The sequence below is a fragment of the Dermacentor silvarum genome, chromosome 9 (genome assembly GCF_013339745.2).
Source record: "Dermacentor silvarum isolate Dsil-2018 chromosome 9, BIME_Dsil_1.4, whole genome shotgun sequence".
In the NCBI taxonomy this organism is placed as follows: Eukaryota; Metazoa; Arthropoda; class Arachnida; order Ixodida; family Ixodidae; genus Dermacentor; species Dermacentor silvarum.
In genome coordinates this window covers 103,472,216-103,483,466 of record NC_051162.1, presented here as the reverse complement: position 1 = coordinate 103,483,466, position 11,251 = coordinate 103,472,216, and the positions used below count along the sequence as shown (strand labels likewise).

The 11,251-nt window shown below is 44.1% G+C and overlaps 1 protein-coding gene across 1 annotated transcript in view; it reads left to right on the top strand.

Moving 5' to 3' along the window:
- LOC125940019 (venom metalloproteinase antarease-like TtrivMP_A) overlaps positions 1-10,770 on the top strand; it is a 51,967-nt gene extending 41,197 nt beyond the window's left edge. Inside the window, exons 13-14 of the mRNA XM_049655671.1 lie at positions 7,920-8,048; positions 10,680-10,770. Coding sequence (XP_049511628.1) covers positions 7,920-8,048; positions 10,680-10,706 — 156 coding nt within the window. The 3' untranslated portion in view covers positions 10,707-10,770. The remainder of the gene's footprint in view (positions 1-7,919; positions 8,049-10,679) is intronic.
- Positions 10,771-11,251: the final 481 nt, after the last annotated feature.

Here is an 11,251-nt window from a genome sequence, read left to right as displayed (position 1 = left end):
ACCCAGAACAGCAACAAGCCCTGATCAACCGAGCCCGGACGGCGGCAAAAGCCAATGGTCTTCCGGACTAAAAGGTCCGACCACAAAACGACCATTAATATTCACTAATAAATGTTTTATTCTCTCTCTATTACGCCCACACAGGACGTACGCAAGGTGTCTGTTTCAAGAAAATGACCCCATGCCCACTACGAGTACCCGGAGGCTGCCATCACCACAGAGGCGGCCCCTACCACGGATGAAATATTTGAAAAGAAAAGAACCAGGAAGTGCGAAAAATTCCTACTAAAGGACCATGACCTCTTGCGTGCTGAGGTAGGAACATTCTTGTATATCAGTGGAGATTGTCGTTTTTAGTAGTTGTCTGTCAGGGGCATTTACAGTAACGTTCAGGCAAATGGTAACATTGCCACTCTAGGATACCACAGCCATGTATTGTCATTGTTGCCGCGATGTACGCCACACACGCTAAATCTCCGTCCCCCGCCCCACAGAGACACTTCAGGGGAAGTTGAGCTAGGGATGAACTCGGATTGTCCTATTAAAGCGAACATTTTTTTTAACAGCGGAGCTGTTTAATCTTTGTGTTTCCCCGCGTAGCGTTCACAAAAACTCGCCTAGCGGAGACGTCACTGCGCGTTGCCTAGCAACCACCTGCCACAGGTGCGCCTCGCTTCTCCTATAATTTATAGCTCCGGCAATGCTCCTCCGTCGCAGCACCTGCGATGACGTCACTGAGCGTTGCATAGCGCAGCTTGGAACACCGACACCGCCTTCCACCGCGTTGGAATGCCGACACCGCGTTCCAGCAGACCCTCTCCGTGCAATGCGGTCGCCTAGCAATCACTTACACTAGGGAGTCAACATGCAACGCTGTTTTAAAACGGCGTTGCATGTAGGCTCCCTAACTTACACAGCTTCGTCTAGCCATGTCATTGCTGCGCGCCGCAATTTCTCCTTTGCTAACTATGACAACACTTTGTGAAGCTTGGCCATGACGTCACACTGATTATAAAGATTATGTCGCCGCGACGGTGACACACCCATCTTGTAGACTTCACACTGAGTAAATGTAACATGGGGCGGCACAAAAAGTACAAGGCTCCCGAAGACGAAGCCGCCCAACTTGAAGCTCGTCGTGCCGCCAGCCTAGGACGAATGGGGCGATTGCGTGTTAATCCGGAGTATCGCGCCGAAGCCACTGCTGCTAAACAGCGACAAAGGGCCGAGGATCCTGAGTTCCGAGCCCGGGAAAGCGAGCGTAGGCGACTGAACGACCAACAAAACTTAGCCTAGCAACACTTATCCGAGCCTAGCGAAACTGGAAGAAGCTAGGTAATCACCAGCTCCGCTGTTTCTCCACCTTTGCACAACTTACTGCAAGCTGAGTCAACTTATTTTTTTTCGAAACCTCCCCGACTTCTCTGACCGTGGGTGCTGCTGCCCTTCTGCCGCATTGCGCACACGCAGGACAGCACTATCATATTTACTTCACTTCCAGTTGTCCTGGATGCTGGCCTTGTGTTTGAAAATATTGCGCAATGACAAAAAAAATTGCACCTAAATATCTTCATCGCAACAAATATACGCCATCACGAGCACAATTTATTTAACAAACCTTTTGAGGCCTACTTTGCTAGGGTATTGGGATTGACGCATCTGCTTTGTTTGTTTATCGTCGAGCAAAGTGTAGTTAAATATTGCCTTGCCTACTCATTTAGATTTCTCTGTGACTATCTTTCTCCGGCCAACAAATGTTCAATTTTATTGGCGAGCGCAAGACTCGCCTTACTGCATCGGGATTTTCTCATATAATCGCTGGTTCTATGTGTTGTTTATCTTGTCACCGAATCTTGTATAATCAGACCGTTAATAGCGGTGTACGTTCTAGAACGTAGGCATGCGACCACAAGTAATCACGGGTGAGGGTTCAATCAGTCATGTATATATTAGCTGACGCATCTTATCCAAACATAAGATTTCGGCGTTCGCAGACGTCCCGATCGTTCCGCCGGAGTGTGATTTGTTTTTGTAAGCAAAGGTTCACCCGATAAATAAACAGTTCATTTTGTGACGCGCCATTGCATCATAGTTTATTTCTTTATCGTCACCACAACATGACTATATTGCACTGTCTCCAGGAGGAGCCCTCTCTCTCTAGTCGGCGTGTCAAACAAGGATACAGAGTCATCGAAAAGGGAGAAAATTCCTTAGACAGTATAATGTGTGGCCACCTGGGTAACGTGTTGGAGGTCAGCGATAATCGATACAGGGCACAAGGCTGGGCAGAATGCAATTACTTCACCCACTTCGCGATATCTTCGATTCTCAGATTCCAGTATGTGTATAGCATATGCATAATATTTTCATATCGAATGCATTCAAAAAATAAACACTTAAACAATCCTAACTAAATTTAGTAGCATTTGTGAGAAAAAAATAAAACTTCAGCAATGGTTAAGCATCCTTTTTATTTCAGAACTCCTTTTCAAAAAAATTTTCCGAAAATTGGTGAGTTTCAGAAATTGAACTACACACGTTTTCAAATATGTATCTTTGGAAAAAAAAAGAGTTACTGCAGTTCTAACAATTGAAACTCTAACACAATATCAAGCGTTCAAATCAGATATGAGTGTAAAATGTACGTGAGATTTGTGCAATACTAACAAGATTGTTCCATATGCATATTCAGAATGTATAGCATATTTAACCGCGGTGTATACTACACAAGTCTCTTGGGCTTTCGATCTCTTACTAAGTACGGTTTACAGCAGAGCGATGCCTTTATTGACTACTGAGTTACAGGACTGCAATCTTGGTACTCTATTTATTTTACAGTGAACTTGTCTATGGCTGTGATCCGAGATTTTGTGGAGTCCACGCGGAAAAAACGCTCCCCTAAAACTGTCCCCTAAAAACTGAAGGAGCACACAACAAAAGCCAACGCACATTAGAGCACTGCACGGGCCGATTTTTGTGGCCCGGGCCTGGCCCGGGCCCGTTTTTACATTGGGCGGCCCGCCCGAGCCCGATCAAAACTTTTATGGCGAGACCCGGGCCCGGCCCAGGCCCGGAAATAATCTACGTTACCCGCCCGGCCCGGCCCGCCACCCATTTACCTTAAGCCCGAGCCCGGCCCGAGCCCGACTCGAAACCGGCCCGAACCCGGCCCGAAACCGAAAAATACATGTTTTTCAGAGTTGAGAAGCCCGAGAATAACTCGCAGAAAGCACGAGCCCGGCCCGGGCCCGCGTCAAAAAACCCGAGCCCGGCCCGGGCCCGGGTCAAAAAGCACACGCCGCGCCCGAGCCCGGCCCGAGCCCGTGAAAAAACTCGTCTACCCGGGCCGGGCCGGCCCACGGGCCGGGCCGGGCCGGGCCCGGGCTTTCGGGTAAGCCCGAGCCCGTGCAGTGCTTTAACGCACATCGCCGCTCGCGTCAGAGCTCAGTTTAACGGCCATCTGTGTGTAAAACAGTGGGTCTCTGTGAATGTATGACGTATTCCGTGACGTAGTGTGCGATTGATAAGGCAACCAAGGGGAAAGGGTTGGCGTCCCTCGGCGCAACCGCGCGAACGCACTCGTGCCACTGCTCACGCGTTCGTCCTCGTCGTCTTTTTTTCACAGCTGGCGTAGAATTTCACTTGTCTTCTGTCGTCGTAATGAGGAGGCCGCGTTTACGGGGGTATTAGCCATTGCTTAAGGAGGTGCGTCTATCTTACCTGACGGACAGACTTAATAACACACGTGATACGCGAATGTGTATGCGTATTTATCATCACGATGACCACCAGTCAGGACAATAATTACGTTGGTTACTTTTTTTCAAAAATCTTTGTCACTTTGGTGTCGTGCGTTAAACATCTTCGCTGGTAATCCCCCTTTACAGAGCGAAACGGCTCATGAATTTTTCAAGCGAAGTTTGTTATAAGGAACAGATTTCGGTGGCGTCCGTGTAAGCACAAACTATCTTCATCAGCATTGGCTCGAGCGTAGTGTTCTTCTTCCACAGCTGGCTTTGTTGTCGCGTAGAATTTCACTTCTCTTTTGTCGTCGTAATGGGGAGGCCACGTTTACTGGGGTATGAGCCATTCATTGTCTTACGTAACGGACATATTTAATTTTGACGCAATTTAATTTCGATGAATCGCAAGCGGCAATGGCAAGCGAATGCTGCTAACCACGCCCCCTAGGAAACTCGAGACATCGAACTCAGCGACAACGGCGGACTGCGGGCATACCGTCAGTGACGTCATTCTCTCCGTCGAAGCCGTCGCATAATGGTTAGTTTAGGTGCACCCATGATAAGCTTCGCTTACCCCCACTATCTTGTAGCAGAAGGGTTGGTTCATTTTTTAAGCAACGCTTTAAGCTCTTAAGTTCGGAAAATTTATGTTGGCTCAGTATTAGGAAACATATAACTGCTTTATAATAAATAATTTTGCGGGCAATACATTGAGCGCAGAACAGTAAAGCTTGCATTCAACCACTTACTGCATGTTCGCTTACTTTTTTTATTAAACAATGAGAGAAGCCTTTGTTTAGGCAAGATATTCCTAAACCAACCCCATTTATTAAAGAAACGCTTGGTTGAAAATTTATAAGCATAAGTTTGCGCGTCTTAATACATCATACAATTATGGCTATATTTTTGCACCATGCGAAAACACATCTGAATTTCAGAAAACTCGCAAAGAATGTAAGAACTATTGAATAGAAAACATGACACGTTGCTTTATTAGTTGGAGCGAATTTCTCACAAGTCCGCTAGTTCAAGTTTCAATAAAATTTTATGACGTCGTCTTTTATTCACTAACTTATATACCATCAAATCTAGCGCACATGGAATATTTACGTTGGTTTTATGTTAATTTTTCTATGCATAATCATTATGAGTTTGTGCGCAAGCCGAAATAAAATTTCTTTCTCGTTTTGCCAGAGTAATTCGTTGCTTTTATTGTTATCAGCTTCTGAAGCATGGCAGCCCCATGCCATATCCATAGTAAACAGTGATGCCCTTTTCATATTTTTTGCCTTTCTGCGCAAATCATGGTTTTAAAAAAAGTGCAGCTTGTGCAATCAATGTATATTTTTTTCTCGAGGACACATATCTACTGTCCCTAACAAAACCACAGATTACTGCATGCTGTGTCACATTTGATACAGCAATAAATACTCGCCTCATGTAACCATGAGAACGTATATGTCAGTTGCACCATCACAGCAGGCTACTAAAGAGCAAACAAGCAAACTTATTTTGTTGTGCCATGATTTAAAATGTAAACATTGTGAAAATATTGTGTTTATTCACAAAATGGTTGCTCGTTGTTTGTTGTGTTGAGCTGCCGTCATAAATTTTTAAAGGACCGATAACCTCACACAATATTTTCAATAATAAAGTCGCTAGAGAAGACATTGATTCCGGGTGAATATGCAAGATTTTTTTTATTGTGTTCGGTTAGACGAAATTCTATATGTGCGATATGATAAACAATGTGCGAAGGTATTAACTTGTGGCGTTGTAAAATTATCTCAACTCCAATACCAAGCGATGTAAGATCTCGATTATACTGACAACCTATGGCGTCGCTTCCATGCGCGATAAGTGGGAGCGCCACCGTACCGTTGACAGGATCAAAAACCTCTTTGACCTTGGCCTTTCACAAGACGATATCCTGATACTTATTGCTTGAGCTTGTTTCACTTCATATTATGATACTATCTCAACGGGGTGAGGTGGGTCGTCACCGCAAGGATCAGGAGACGCCGACGAAGGCGGGCATCTGGATGATGAAAAATTTGAAGAAGTCTAGTGGTAGCCGATGTCTCCCTAAGGAACTTGTGGAAGTGTCAGTGCCTTTGTCAGGCTGTCAAGTCGAAGACCACTTCCTCTTCGTACCTTCTACTTTGTGTGTTCGCCTTTGCGTCTGCTCAGAGTGTAGAATGGTGACGCTTTCTCAGAGATGAAGGCGATTACCTCCTCACGGGAAAGCGCGCGGGCTTGGTTCCCACACATGAGAGATCGAGTTTACAGGAAGATAACAACAGCTTCTCAGGAATGAAGGGAATTACCCTGACACGGGAAAGCTTGCGAGAATGCCTCCCACAGATGAGCGGTTGAATTCCAAGCCGATCATAACCATTGCAATCTATGGATATTAAACACCTCCTTACTACATATATCCTCTACAGTTTTCACATACAGCAAAATATTGCATATCATCACCACCATCATCATCATTATTTATTGTCCCATAAAGGCTCCTTGCGGAGTATTATATAAGGGGTGAGCATGTGCATGGGTAATCACAATAGTCATGTGAACAGCAACTGAAAAAAAAAAAAACTGTCAGCCCTTCCACTGGGGTGGAGATGGAAGACCAGCGAAGCTGTACTATGGTGGGAATTATGTGTTTCCAATTATGGCTATTGAGATGTGATGGTGTAATTGATTATTTGAACTATTAAAGAATGAGAACAATATATGATCCGGTGGTTTTCATATATTTAGTGACCACAGGGACCATGGCCTTATGGTCGCTAAGGTATGCCGCCGTAGGGTGCACAGTAAAGGTTGGCACGTTCTTCATAAACACGTCACCAACGCCGTGCGCGTTCGGCCGGTGCGAACGCGGGCAAAACTGCGCCGCCGTCGGCAACAGTTCTGTGCGTTCTTGGTGCTGCTACATCTCCAAGTTTATACAGCTCCTCAGAATTTTGAGTATGACAGCCCATAAACAAATGTCATGAAACAAAACACCGGCAGTGCATGCCTTTTATGTTAAATGTAAGCTTCTCAGACTGAAATATTAAAAGTACGAAACAGAACGTCCGGTCGCAAGATACGCATTTGAAGCCGCAGCTAAACGTCGCCTTCCTTCCCTCCCTCCCTCTCTCCCGTCTCCCCATGGCCTTTTGCGCGACGGAAGAAGTCGCGTTTGCTCTCCGCCGTGCTTTCGCTCCCCGTGAAAGCACGCGAGGGACGCGCGCTTTCACTCGCACATACAGGATACGGCTAGTGCAGAGGGCGAAGCACCTTAGGGCCGCGCCTTGTCCCTCGTAGTTGTCCGTTGTCCGTAGCTCTGGTTTGCATGTATACTGAGTATACCCGGGCATGTACATGTGTACTGCACACATGTACAGTGTATATATATATATATATATATATATATATACGTACAGTACATGTACGCCAAGCTCAGGCTTCCGGAGAACGCTTCCGGCGTTTTGCCCGAATGATAACCCGGTGCTTCGCCCACTTATCATTGACTTCGTAGATATGCGGTGTTTTTTTTTCTACACGCGGACACGACCATCGGAGACTGAGCCCTTCACAGCTTCGCTGCAAAAAACATAACCCTGTTAGGCGCGCAAATGGTATGATCGTTGAAGGCGCAGCTAACAGGCGTAAATGAAAACGTGCATGTTAGGATCGAAAAATGTTCATGCTTCGGAAAAATAGTGTAGCAATGACGACCCGCAGAATTCTTTTTAGAAAAGTAATATCTTAAACAAAATGTCAGAAACTGTATTCTGCTGTGTTACTTAAAGCACAAGCTTAAAATGTTAGTGCTGTCATGGAAGAACACCCTGTCTCAGCTGTGTATTTTCAAACAAACTTGCACCCTTACCTGATGCTTGCACCCGAGCTTCTGTGTAATAATTTTCATGAATTAGTTGCGCGATTTACTTGTTTTAGTGTGTGCAATTATTGTGATCATTCGCATGAATTAGAACCGTTACGTACCAAGTTTCCTTTATTCTTCACGAATATTTTTGCAGATGCTGCTGTTAAAATTGTTACACTTATTGTGCTTAAAGTTACAGAAAAGTTGTGGGTGGGACGTCTGAGACACGTAATTATAATTTTAGGAATAATTGTTCTGAAACAAATGCATCCTTGTACACATTTCTAATGCAGCAAATGGATGGGAAAAACACAAGATGTACTGTCCTTTGCACCGCTATCTCAAGAACAACAAAGCAGGAGAGCTGTTTTGCCGTGGTTGCCCCAAACGGAACACCCTGCGACCCGTCGGATTCTTCTAAGGTAGGGCTTTTCGCTTTCGGCTGTGCCTATTTCCTGCATAGAGTTATTTCTCAATTTTACACCATCATTTGTAGCTTCCCGAGAAATGAAGTTTCTCGACATTTATTATTAGGATTCTAATTTCGGCAAACGGGCCCTTCACTTAGGGTCCTGAATAAGACGCACATTGCAATTCAAGATTTAAAATTTAGATGGCAATTTAAATTCCGCTAATCAGAAAGCATGCTGTGCATGTGATATTAGTTTGGCACTGCAATAGATTATTCGCGTCTTCCATGCCCATGACTGCACTAGAGCCTCTTAATACTGCACTAGAGCCAATGCTCCAGGCAATGTGGATGATGGTATGACAGAGAGGCGCGCGCGGCCTGTGGTCAGCTGTCTTTGAGTGATTTCTCTGCTTGTGGCGTATGATTTAGTGTCTGTGAAGATTCCACCTGTTGTAATATACAAGGCGGAAGAGTGATATTTACTAAGGATCAGAAATAATTTTAGTGTGCTCTAGCGGACATTCAATTCTACTGAAAGGCCGAGTCTAGATTTAAATGTCTTAAAGCAACAGCTGTTATTAAATTAAACACTATCTGTTAAGGTTCTGAGAGGACACCTCGCCTCGTTGCGAATACAGCTACTGTTTTGCACGTGGTGGACGCCAGAACAATTCCGCAGATGTGGGAAAGCCACGACCACTGCGCTATTTGAGTACATATTGTGAGAGCAAAGGATAAGCTTTATTGAAAGCTTCGTATATTAACCTAGGCAAACGCCAGGTCGACCTTCTGTTGGCAAAGGTATGCTGAACTGAATACTCGAACGAATGAACAGTGTCTCATACGGGCACCGTTTTGTCGTGACTCCTTTCAAATAGAATTGTCTTGGAGCAACAGCTCATACTCTTGGCAGAATTCATATTTCTCAGTATTCTCCAAGTGGCGAGTGGAGTAGGATATAGCAAAGCCTGGACTGCATGAGGGAAATGGAATTGTGCGAACAGCAGAATTTGTTGTGATAATGCCCGGCTCCCGTTGGTGTTCTTTTCTTTCTGCTTACGTAAAGGTGAAAAACAAACCGAAAAACCATTTTGTTATGCTGTAAGCATTTTTTTTAAAGAAAGTCAAGGAAAGTAGCTATAGGTTTCCGACATCTGAATATTGAGTTCTAAAAATACAATGAGCGCAGGAACAGCAAGAGGTACCCAGAAAAACGTAAGGAGCATAATGTGAAAAGAATGATGGCGTATTTTTGGTTTACAAGCGAGAAAAAAAATGTATAATAATTTTTTTTCACAGACAAAGCTCCAAGCAGAGCAATATAGATCACTTACACTATAGTGCGTAGTCCCCAGCGCAAGCGAACTCTGCTGCTATAGCTTAGCGTAAACGCTGTACTGTTGCATGAAGCGTACATTGATGTGAGGATCATCAGCGCATGAGTCATCACTTTCAGTATATTTGACGCCCCACGAGATCACATCTCTTTCAGGAACAGTGCCCATGAAGCAGCTGTTGAACGGCTTTTCGGGACAGCGATGGCTAATCGCGGGAGCTATAGGTACCGCGATGGACAATATAGCTTCTCTGAAAATTATATTGTAGCGGTGAATATTCGTAGTGTTGCACTTAGCTCACACAAACGAAGCTCAGCTGTTTGTTTGTATATTAAGGGACGAGTAAGACATGGACAGACAGCAAAACAACGTACAGTCATTAGATTTGCTTACACCTGTGCTGAGACAAAGCACGTGCTTTACGATGGGTACACCGAGCCGTCGCTAACCGTCAAACAAAAATGGTCGAAGGGCCACCCGTGCCAACGACGCCTCCCGGTCTCGCCACTCGACCTTGATGACGCGTAAGCATGAAGTATTTGAGAGTTTTTTTAAAGCTATCTTCTCTTTTCGAAGATGCTCAGACTTCGCTGACCATGATGCAGCTGCTCTCTTGCGAATAGTACACTCGCATAAAATGAGAAAGAAAAGAAAATTCATGTTATATGGCGAGACCGGATTTCCGACTCCGGGAACTGCAGCCACATTCTCTCAGTATTAAACCACTATTTTTGTTTTCTGTATTTAATGGGTCAGTATGCGACGCACATTAACTCGTGCCTACTTCAACTAGAACCTTGAGATGCTTGCTCGTGCCTGATATACTCAACACGCGCGAAAATATGCGAGTGTATCACTTTTAATTAAGCCCTAGATGCGAGAACAGGCAAACAAATGTCAACCTAAGTTTGTCTTTCCCGTTGAACTCTTGTCTGCGTACTCCTCTCTTCACGATTATTCCCTCGACAACCATCAACCATTACTTTTGTTCATGTTACATCGCTGCGTTTATGTCTCATAGTGTGCATTAGAATGAGCTTCTGCTTCTGTTTTGGCAAAGCTAGTGAATGGTGTGGTGCATAAACAGTGACATTTCATAACAATAATGTTCTCACGTCTTCGGTACATAAACGTAAACATTGCATAGAATTACACGCTACAGGCACTTGGACACTTTGTACGGAAACTTCTCTTCACGCAGTTTACAACATGAGCGCTGCATATCGTAGCAATTTTTTGATTACTCGCCCGTGTTATATTATTATACCTGCTCATGTTTACTTGCCGCCTGATTTCTTTTTCAGATGTGCAGAAGAGGGCTATGCAAATAAAAGCAAGAAAAATAAAACAATGAAATTTGCACTCAGAATAGATTCAGCGGAGAACGAAATAAATATTTTTGCACATGTTCTGAGTCTGTAACAGTAGTATGGTTTCCACCTGAAATTTATTGCACGCAAGATTTCTAAAATATGTATTTTTACTTAGAAAACTTTACAATGCACTCACAAACATTATAGAAATGCTCAAAAATTTTTGATAAACTCACATCAAAAATAACAGACTTGTTACTAACTGATACATTGTGATATCAATTACTTGCCAGGTTACAATACATAACTGCACCAACGAATAAAGAAAATATTGGTTGCTGGAATCGTTCCCCTAATATTTCCCTAATATAATATTGGTGAAGCGTCGTTTTCGACCTCTAGTATATCTCCCAATTGGAGCCCCACCTGAAACAATCAAAGAGAAAATCTCTACGATTTCTTTTTGTTAAGGGCACTCTCTGTGTCAGTCTATCGTATACAGTTGTGGTTTTACTGACAAAGCCTTTGACATCACAAATACGTAGCATACAACAATTACACTG